The sequence below is a fragment of the Oncorhynchus kisutch genome, unplaced genomic scaffold (assembly GCF_002021735.2).
Source record: "Oncorhynchus kisutch isolate 150728-3 unplaced genomic scaffold, Okis_V2 Okis07a-Okis12b_hom, whole genome shotgun sequence".
NCBI classification, from domain to species: domain Eukaryota; kingdom Metazoa; phylum Chordata; class Actinopteri; order Salmoniformes; family Salmonidae; genus Oncorhynchus; species Oncorhynchus kisutch.
This window is the reverse complement of record NW_022261984.1, coordinates 11,807,665-11,819,102: the sequence shown is the minus strand read 5'-3', so window position 1 is coordinate 11,819,102 and position 11,438 is coordinate 11,807,665. Positions and strand designations below refer to the sequence as shown.

The window sequence follows — 11,438 nt, the reverse complement described above, 5'->3', positions numbered from 1 at the left end:
GTGGTATTCAGGACGTGGGTAACCAGTGAACTACAGGCTGGTATTTAGGATGTGGGTAACCAGTGAACTACAGGGTGGTATTCAGGACGTGGGTAACCTGTTAACTACAGGGTGATATTCAGGACGTGGGTAACTACAGGGTGGTAATCAGGACGTGGGTAACTACAGGGTGGTAATCAGGACGTGGGTAACCAGTGAACTACAGGGTGGTATTTCTGTCCTCCTCTACCTTTCCTCTGGATCCAGCAGCGCTGTAGAAGACGGGCTGCACTCTTCCGTCCCTGCTTAGCGGCCTGCACCAGCCAATCAACTGCCAGGCGGTTATTAAGCTCCGCCTCCTTCTCCTCAGCCAACCCCAGGTAGTATCTGCCCAGCTAAAGGAGGAGACATGTAAGTAATAAACCAACAACTGGAGCCATCTCTACAGACATGTTAGTTACCGTAATACACCTAAAACTGGAGCCAACCCTAAAGACATGTTAGTTACCATAATACACCTACAATTGGAGCCATCCCCAGGTAGGGACTTCCTACATTACCTAGCATGCCTACAGAAGCCCAGTCAGAACTACCCAGACTTCTTCCTACATTACCCAGCATGCCTAGAGACGGATCAAGTGAAAGACATTTTCCAATCTTAACTTTCACTCCTCAACCTCAACCTCTCTCTCAGAAACTGCTCTCTCTCTCTCTCTCTCTCTCTCTCTCTCTCTCTCTCTCTCTCTCTCTCTCTCTCTCTCTCTCTCTCTGTCTCTGTCTCTGTCTCTCGCTCCCTCTCTCTCTCTCTCTCTCTCTCTCTCTCTCTCTCTCTCTCTCTCTCTCTCTCTCTCTCTCTCTCTCTCTCTCTCTCTCTCTCTCTCTCTCTCTCTCTCTCTCTCTCTCTCTCTCTCTCTCTCTCTCCCTCCCTCCCTCCCTCCCTCCCTCCCTCCCTCTCTCTCTCTCCCTCCCTCCCTTCCAAAAACTGCATGCCTGTCTGTGTGTATGTGTGGGACGGTCTCACTAACTAGAACCCAGCACTCAGGAATTTACCCTTTTAGAACCGAGGCTGCTACTCAGATCATCTTCCACTGGTGTGTGTGAGGGTGTGTGAATGTATGTGTGTGTGAGGGTGTGTGTGAGGGTGTGTGTGTGTGTGTTACATTCAGAGCACGGGCTCTGAATATTCCAGAAGGCTGAGAATAGACGCAGTCATGATCAGACAACCAGCGAGCATTAAAACATCACTGCGTGTGTTCACTCACACTGGTCTGTGCTCTGGCATCTCCAGACGTGGCCTTCTCCTCCATCTCCTCAAACGACAAGTCCTCCTCAGGATCCTCATCTGTAGCAGAGGAGACAAGAGGAGAGACAAAGGAGAGGAGAGACAGAGGAGAGGAGAGAGAGAGGAGAGGAGAGACAGAGGAGAGGAGAGACAGAGGAGAGGAGAGACAAAGGAGAGGAGAGACAAAGGAGAGGAGAGGAGAGATAGAGGAGAGGAGAGAGAGGAGAGGAGAGATAGAGGAGAGGAGACAAGAGGAGAGACAGATGAGAGACAGAGGAGAGGAGAGACAAAGGAGAGGAGAGACAGAGGAGAGGAGAGACAGAGGAGAGGAGAGACAAAGGAGAGGAGAGATAGATGAGAGGAGACAAGAGGAGAGACAGATGAGAGACAGAGGAGAGACAGAGGAGAGGAGAGAGAGGAGAGGAGAGACAGGAGAGGAGAGACAGGAGAGGAGAGACAGAGGAGAGGAGAGACAGAGGAGAGGAGAGACAAAGGAGAGGAGAGACAAAGGAGAGGAGAGACAGAGGAGAGGAGAGAGAGGAGAGGAGAGACAAGGGAGAGGAGAGAGAGGAGAGGAGAGACAAAGGAGAGGAGAGACAGAGGAGAGAGAGGAGAGGAGAGAGAGGAGAGGAGAGACAAAGGAGAGGAGAGGAGAGAGAGAGGAGAGGAGAGACAAAGGAGAGGAGAGACAGAGGAGAGAGAGGAGAGGAGAGACAAAGGAGAGGAGAGGAGAGAGAGGAGAGGAGAGACAAAGGAGAGGAGAGGAGAGAGAGGAGAGGAGAGACAAAGGAGAGGAGAGACAGAGGAGAGAGAGGAGAGGAGAGAGAGGAGAGGAGAGACAAAGGAGAGGAGAGAGAGGAGAGGAGAGACAAAGGAGAGGAGAGACAGAGGAGAGGAGAGAGAGGAGGAGAGGAGAGACAAAGGAGAGGAGAGAGAGGAGAGGAGAGACAAAGGAGAGGAGAGAGAGGAGAGGAGAGACAGAGGAGAGGAGAGTTGACTGTTGTAGTCAGCTACCACCTGGTACTATACCCTGTACCTTAGAGACTGTTGTAGTCAGCTACCACCTGGTACTGTACCCTGTACCTTAGAGACTGTTGTAGTCAGCTACCACCTGGTGCTATACCCCTGTACCTTAGAGACTGTTGTAGTCAGCTACCACCTGGTACTGTACCCTGTACCTTAGAGACTGTTGTAGTCAGCTACCACCTGGTACTGTACCCTGTACCTTAGAGACTGTTGTAGTCAGCTACCACCTGGTACTGTACCCTGTACCTTAGAGACTGTTGTAGTCAGCTACCACCTGGTACTGTACCCTGTACCTTAGAGACTGTTGTAGTCAGCTACCACCTGGTACTGTACCCTGTACCATAGAGACTGTTGTAGTCAGCTACCACCTGGTACTGTACCCTGTACCATAGAGACTGTTATAGTCAGCTACCACCTGGTACTGTACCCTGTACCTTAGAGACTGTTGTAGTCAGCTACCACCTGGTACTGTACCCTGTACCTTAGAGACTGTTGTAGTCAGCTACCACCTGGTACTGTACCCTGTACCTTAGAGACTGTTGTAGTCAGCTACCACCTGGTGCTGTACCCTGTACCTTAGAGACTGTTGTAGTCAGCTACCACCTGGTACTATACCCTGTACCTTAGAGACTGTTATAGTCAGCTACCACCTGGTACTGTACCCTGTACCTTAGAGACTGTTGTAGTCAGCTACCACCTGGTACTATACCCTGTACCTTAGAGACTGTTGTAGTCAGCTACCACCTGGTACTGTACCCTGTACCATAGAGACTGTTATAGTCAGCTACCACCTGGTACTGTACCCTGTACCTTAGAGACTGTTGTAGTCAGCTACCACCTGGTACTGTACCCTGTACCTTAGAGACTGTTGTAGTCAGCTACCACCTGGTACTGTACCCTGTACCTTAGAGACTGTTGTAGTCAGCTACCACCTGGTACTGTACCCTGTACCTTAGAGACTGTTGTAGTCAGCTACCACCTGGTACTGTACCCTGTACCTTAGAGACTGTTGTAGTCAGCTACCACCTGGTACTGTACCCTGTACCTTAGAGACTGTTGTAGTCAGCTACCACCTGGTACTGTACCCTGTACCTTAGAGACTGTTGTAGTCAGCTACCACCTGGTACTGTACCCTGTACCTTAGAGACTGTTGTAGACAGCTACCACCTGGTACTGTACCCTGTACCTTAGAGACTGTTATAGTCAGCTACCACCTGGTACTGTACCCTGTACCTTAGAGACTGTTGTAGTCAGCTACCACCTGGTATTATACCCTGTACCTTAGAGACTGTTATAGTCAGCTACCACCTGGTACTGTACCCTGTACCTTAGAGACTGTTGTAGTCAGCTACCACCTGGTGTTATACCCTGTACCTTAGAGACTGTTGTAGTCAGCTACCACCTGGTGTTATACCCTGTACCTTAGAGACTGTTGTAGACAGCTACCACCTGGTGTTATACCCTGTACCTTAGAGACTGTTGTAGTCAGCTACCACCTGGTGTTATACCCTATACCTTAGAGACTGTTGTAGTCAGCTACCACCTGGTGTTATACCCTGTACCTTAGAGACTGTTGTAGTCAGCTACCACCTGGTGTTATACCCTGTACCTTATAGACTGCTGTAGACAGCTACCACCTGGTGCTATACCCTATACCTTAGAGACTGTTGTAGTCAGCTACCACCTGGTGTTATACCCTGTACCTTAGAGACTGTTGTAGCCAGCTACCACCTGGTGCTATACCCTATACCTTAGAGACTGTTGTAGTCAGCTACCACCTGGTGTTATACCCTGTACCTTAGAGACTGTTGTAGTCAGCTACCACCTGGTGTTATACCCTGTACCTTAGAGACTGTTGTAGTCAGCTACCACCTGGTGTTATACCCTGTACCTTATAGACTGCTGTAGACAGCTACCACCTGGTGCTATACCCTATACCTTAGAGACTGTTGTAGTCAGCTACCACCTGGTGTTATACCCTGTACCTTAGAGACTGTTGTAGCCAGCTACCACCTGGTGCTATACCCTATACCTTAGAGACTGTTGTAGTCAGCTACCACCTGGTGTTATACCCTGTACCTTAGAGACTGTTGTAGTCAGCTACCACCTGGTGTTATACCCTGTACCTTAGAGACTGTTGTAGTCAGCTACCACCTGGTGCTATACCCTGTACCTTAGAGACTGTTGTAGTCAGCTACCACCTGGTGTTATACCCTGTACCTTAGAGACTGTTGTAGTCAGCTACCACCTGGTACTGTACCCTGTACCTTAGAGAGTTGTAGTCAGCTACCACCTGGTGTTATACCCTGTACCTTAGAGACTGTTGTAGACAGCTACCACCTGGTGTTATACCCTGTACCTTAGAGACTGTTGTAGTCAGCTACCACCTGGTGTTATACCCTGTACCTTAGAGACTGATGTAGACAGCTACCACCTGGTGTTATACCCTGTACCTTAGAGACTGTTGTAGTCAGCTACCACCTGGTGTTATACCCTGTACCTTATAGACTGTTGTAGTCAGCTACCACCTGGTACTGTACCCTGTACCTTAGAGACTGTTGTAGTCAGCTACCACCTGGTACTATACCCTGTACCTTAGAGACTGTTGTAGTCAGCTACCACCTGGTACTATACCCTGTACCTTAGAAACTGTTGTAGTCAGCTACCACCTGGTACTGTACCCTGTACCTTAGAGACTGTTGTAGTCAGCTACCACCTGGTACTGTACCTTAGAGACTGTTGTAGACAACTACCACCTGGTACTATACCTTAGAGACTGTTATAGACAGCTACCACCTGGTGCTGTACCTTAGAGACTGTTATAGACAGCTACCACCTGGTGCTGTACCCTATACCATAGAGACTGTTGTAGCCAGCTACCACCTGGTGCTATACCCTGTACCTTAGAGACTGTTGTAGCCAGCTACCACCTGGTACTATACCTTAGAGACTGTTATAGACAGCTACCACCTGGTGCTGTACCCTATACCATAGAGACTGTTGTAGCCAGCTACCACCTGGTGCTATACCCTGTACCTTAGAGACTGTTGTAGCCAGCTACCACCTGGTACTATACCTTAGAGACTGTTGTAGCCAGCTACCACCTGGTACTATACCCTGTACCTTAGAGACTGTTGTAGACATCTACCACCTGGTGCTGTACCCTGCACCTTAGAGACTGTTGTAGCCAGCTACCACCTGGTACTGTACCCTGTACCTTAGAGACTGTTGTAGACAGCTACCACCTGGTACTATACCCTGTACCCTATAGACTGTTGTAGACAGCTACCACCTGGTACTGTACCTTAGAGACTGTTGTAGACAGCTACCACCTGGTACTATACCCTGTACCTTATAGACTGCTGTAGACAGCTCCCACCTGGTACTATACCCTGTACCTTAGAGACTGTTGTAGTCAGCTACCACCTGGTGCTATACCCTGTACCTTAGAGACTGTTGCTGCCAGCTACCACCTGGTACTGTACCTTAGAGACTGTTGTAGACAGCTACCACCTGGTACTATACCCTGTACCTTAGAGACTGTTGTAGACAGCTATCACCTGGTGCTATACCCTGTACCCTAGAGACTGTTGTAGACAGCTACCACCTGGTACTGTACCCTAGAGACTGTTGTAGACAGCTACCACCTGGTACTGTACCCTGTACCCTAGAGACTGTTGTAGTCAGCTACCACCTGGTATTATACCTTAGAGACTGTTGTAGTCAGCTACCACCTGGTACTGTACCTTAGAGACTGTTGTAGCCAGCTACCACCTGGTACTGTACCCTGCACCTTAGAGACTGTTGTAGTCAGCTACCACCTGGTACTATACCTTAGAGGCTGTTGTAGACAGCTACCACCTGTCCTCACCTGTCCGCACCTGTCCTCACCTGTCCTCACCTCTCCGCACCTGTCCGCACCTGTCCGCACCTGTCCTCACCTGTCCGCACCTGTCCTCACCTGTCCTCACCTGTCCTCACCTGTCCGCACCTGTAAGAATGTTGCACCTTCCTGCCTTTAGGTTTGAAACACCTTAATTCATCACGTCACTACACCATATATACAGCCTACATAAGATTGTCATACCCATGACGTAGTTTGACGTAACATGTAATAAGAGTTTCTGAACGTCACGCGGTTTAAGCCAGGCTTAAATAACGCTGTGTGGGTCAGGGAACTATCTTTAAGGACCTGGGAGAGAAAACAAGTCCCCACGTCACCCAGGGTGTTTCCCCCTGCTCAGACATCAATCAGACCTGGCCAAGGAGACAGCGGGCTGCATCTCAATGACCTCAAGTGGCTTCCCCCTGCTCAGACATCAATCAGACCTGGCCAAGGAGACAGCGGGCTGCATCTCAATGACCTCTAGTGGCTTCCTCCTGCTCAGACATCAATCAGACCTGGCCAAGGAGACAGCGGGCTGCATCTCCAATAACCTCTAGTGGCTTCCTCCTCTCGGCTGCATCTCAATAACCTCTAGTGGCTTCCTCCTCTCGGCTGCATCTCAATAACCTCTAGTGGCGTCCTCCTCTCGGCTGTATCTCAATAACCTCTAGTGGCTTCCTCCTCTCGGCTGCATCTCAGTAACCTGAGAGGCTTCCTCCTCTCGGCTGCATCTCAATGACCTCTAGTGGCTTCCTCCTCTCGGCTACATCTCAATAACCTCTAGTGGCTTCCTCCTCTCAGCTGCATCTCAATAATCTCTAGTGGCTTCCTCCTCTCGGCTACATCTCAATAACCTCTAGTGACTTCCTCCTCTCGGCTGCATCTCCAATAACCTCTAGTGGCTTCCTCCTCTCGGCTTTATCTCAATAATCTCTAGTGGCTTCCTCCTCTCGGCTGCATCTCAATAACCTCTAGTGGCTTCCTCCTCTCGGCTGTATCTCAATAACCTCTAGTGACTTCCTCCTCTCGGCTACATCTCAATAACTTCTACCTTTGAAATGTCAGATTTGAGTAATTTAGCTGACGCTGTAATCAAGAGCGATTTACAGGAGTCGGCTCGGGGGATTTGAACCAGCAACCTTTTGGTTACGGGCTTAACACTCTTGACCGCTAAGCTTCCTCCCCTCGGCTGCATCTCAATCCCTATGGTGACTTCCTCCCCTCGGCTGCATCTCAATCCCTATGGTGACTTCCTCCCCTCGGCTGCATCTCAATACCTATGGTGACCTCCTCCGCCGGGCTGCATCGCTCCCTTCTTCCTTCCTTACCTTCCTCACCCGCTTCAGCCTCCTCCAGCTCAGCTTTCTTCAGTCTTTCCTGCATCACCACACGTTTAGCCAGATCAGCAAAGCCCCGACGTCGGGGGGCAGGAGAGGACGAGGGGGCTAGAGAGGTGGAGGGGGCCGCAAAGCCCCAACGGCGGGGGGCAGGAGAGGTGGATGGGGTAGAGGTAGAGGGAGATGGGGTGGAGGTGGCGGCAGTGGGTGAATGAACGGATGATTTTGGGGTGATGGGGAGAGGAGAAGAAGGAGAGGAAGTGGGAGGAGGAGGACGAGAGGCTGACAATGGGATGAATTTGGGGGAGTCTGAGGGAGTCGGGGTGAGGGAGGGTTGGGAGGCAGGGGGGAGGGAATTAGGGGAGGGAGGTGAGGCAGTGTCCAGGGTAGGGGGAGAGCCCAGTGGGATGAGGGGGGTGGAAGGGGGGAGATCCATGTCCATCTCACCTGTAATGACAAAACAGAAGATAAGAGATGTTAAGATGATGTTGTAGTCATTACAGGGCATGGGACAGATGGTGTTGTAGTCATTACAGGACATGGGAAGATGGTGTTGTAGTCATTACAGGACATGGGAAGATGGTGTTGTAGTCATTGCAGGACAGATGATGTTGTAGTCATTACAGGACATGGGACAGATGATGTTGTAGTCATTACAGGACATGGACAGATGGTTTGGTAATCATTACAGGACATGGAAAGACGATGTTGTAGTCATTACAGGACATGGGACAGACGATGTTGTAGTCATTACAGGACATGGGACAGACGATGTTGTAGTCATTACAGGACATGGGACAGACGATGTTGTAGTCATTACAGGACATGGGACAGACGATGTTGTAGTCATTACAGGACATGGGACAGACGATGTTGTAGTCATTACAGGACATGGGACAGACGTTGTTGTAGTGATTACAGGACATGGGACAGACGATGTTGTAGTGATTACAGGACATGGGACAGACGATGTTGTAGTGATTACAGGACATGGGACAGACGATGTTGTAGTGATTACAGGACATGGGACAGACGATGTTGTAGTGATTACAGGACATGGGACAGACGATGTTGTAGTGATTACAGGGCATGGGACAGACGATGTTGTAGTGATTACAGGACATGGGACAGACGATGTTGTAGTGATTACAGGACATGGGACAGACGATGTTGTAGTGATTACAGGACATGGGACAGACGATGTTGTAGTGATTACAGGACATGGGACAGACGATGTTGTAGAGATTACAGGACATGGGACAGATAATGTTGTAGTCATTACAGGGCATGGGACAGACGATGTTGTAGTGATTACAGGACATGGGACAGACGATGTTGTAGTGATTACAGGACATGGGACAGACAATGTTGTAGTGATTACAGGACATGGGACAGACGATGTTGTAGAGATTACAGGACATGGGACAGATGGTGTTGTAGTCATTACAGGACAGATGATGTTGTAGTCATTACAGGACAGATGATGTTGTGGTCATTACAGGATATGGGACAGATTATGTTGTAGTCATTACAGGACATGGACAGATGGTTTTGTAATCATTACAGGACATGGACAGATGATGTTGTAGTCATTACAGGACAGATGATGTTGTAGTCATTACAGGACAGATGATGTTGTAGTCATTACAGGACAGATGATGTTGTAGTCATTACAGGACAGATGATGTTGTAGTCATTACAGGACATAGACAGATGGTGTTGTAGTCATTACAGGACATAGACAGATGATGTTGTAGTCATTACAGGACATGGACAGATGATGTTGTAGTCATTACAGGACAGATGGTGTTGTAGTCATTACAGGACAGATGATGTTGTAGTCATTACAGGACAGATGATGTTGTAGTCATTACAGGACAGATGGTGTTGTAGTCATTACAGGACAGATGGTGTTGTAGTCATTACAGGACAGATGGTGTTGTAGTCATTACAGGACAGATGGTGTTGTAGTCATTACAGGACATGGACAGGTGGTGTTGTAGTCATTACAGGACATGGACAGATGGTGTTGTAGTCATTACAGGACATAGACAGATGGTGTTGTAGTCATTACAGGACATAGACAGATGGTGTTGTAGTCATTACAGGACATGGACAGACGGTGTTGTAGTCATTACAGGACATGGGACAGACGTTGTTGTAGTGATTACAGGACATGGGACAGACGATGTTGTAGTGATTACAGGACATGGGACAGACGATGTTGTAGTGATTACAGGACATGGGACAGACGATGTTGTAGAGATTACAGGACATGGGACAGATGATGTTGTAGTCATTACAGGGCATGGGACAGACGATGTTGTAGTGATTACAGGACATGGGACAGACGATGTTGTAGTGATTACAGGACATGGGACAGACGATGTTGTAGAGATTACAGGACATGGGACAGATGGTGTTGTAGTCATTACAGGACAGATGATGTTGTAGTCATTACAGGACAGATGATGTTGTGGTCATTACAGGATATGGACAGATGGTGTTGTAGTCATTACAGGATATGGACAGATGGTGTTGTAGTCATTACAGGATATGGACAGATGGTGTTGTAGTCATTACAGGACATAGACAGATGGTGTTGTAGTCATTACAGGACATAGACAGATGGTGTTGTAGTCATTACAGGACATAGACAGATGGTGTTGTAGTCATTACAGGACATAGACAGATTATGTTGTAGTCATTACAGGACATGGACAGATGGTGTTGTAGTCATTACAGGACATGGACAGATGGTGTTGTAGTCATTACAGGATATGGACAGATGGTGTTGTAGTCATTACAGGATATGGACAGATGGTGTTGTAGTCATTACAGGACATGGACAGATGGTGTTGTAGTCATTACAGGACATAGACAGATGGTGTTGTAGTCATTACAGGACATGGACAGATGGTGTTGTAGTCATTACAGGACATGGACAGACGATGTTGTAGTGATTACAGGACATGGGACAGACGATGTTGTAGAGATTACAGGACATGGGACAGATGGTGTTGTAGTCATTACAGGACAGATGATGTTGTAGTCATTACAGGACAGATGATGTTGTGGTCATTACAGGATATGGACAGATGGTGTTGTAGTCATTACAGGATATGGACAGATGGTGTTGTAGTCATTACAGGATATGGACAGATGGTGTTGTAGTCATTACAGGACATGGGACAGATGGTGTTGTAGTCATTACAGGATATGGACAGATGGTGTTGTAGTCATTACAGGATATGGACAGATGGTGTTGTAGTCATTACAGGACATGGACAGATGGTGTTGTAGTCATTACAGGACATAGACAGATGGTGTTGTAGTCATTACAGGACATGGACAGATGGTGTTGTAGTCATTACAGGACATGGACAGACGATGTTGTAGTGATTACAGGACATGGGACAGACGATGTTGTAGAGATTACAGGACATGGGACAGATGGTGTTGTAGTCATTACAGGACATGGACAGACGATGTTGTAGTGATTACAGGACATGGGACAGACGATGTTGTAGTGATTACAGGACATGGGACAGACGATGTTGTAGAGATTACAGGACATGGGACAGATGGTGTTGTAGTCATTACAGGACATGGACAGATGATGTTGTAGTCATTACAGGACAGATGGTGTTGTAGTCATTACAGGACAGATGATGTTGTAGTCATTACAGGACAGATGATGTTGTAGTCATTACAGGACAGATGGTGTTGTAGTCATTACAGGACAGATGGTGTTGTAGTCATTACAGGACAGATGGTGTTGTAGTCATTACAGGACATGGACAGATGGTGTTGTAGTCATTACAGGACATAGACAGATGGTGTTGTAGTCATTACAGGACATAGACAGATGGTGTTGTAGTCATTACAGGACATGGACAGATGGTGTTGTAGTCATTACAGGACATGG

General features: G+C 48.1%; 1 protein-coding gene across 1 annotated transcript in view; it reads right to left on the bottom strand.

The window, feature by feature from the left end:
- Window positions 1-11,438, bottom strand: part of LOC116360129 (wolframin-like) — a 39,171-nt gene that overhangs the window by 22,596 nt on the left and 5,137 nt on the right. The window contains 3 exon segments of the mRNA XM_031814802.1: window positions 230-374; window positions 1,242-1,321; window positions 7,502-7,957. Coding sequence (XP_031670662.1) covers window positions 230-374; window positions 1,242-1,321; window positions 7,502-7,957 — 681 coding nt within the window.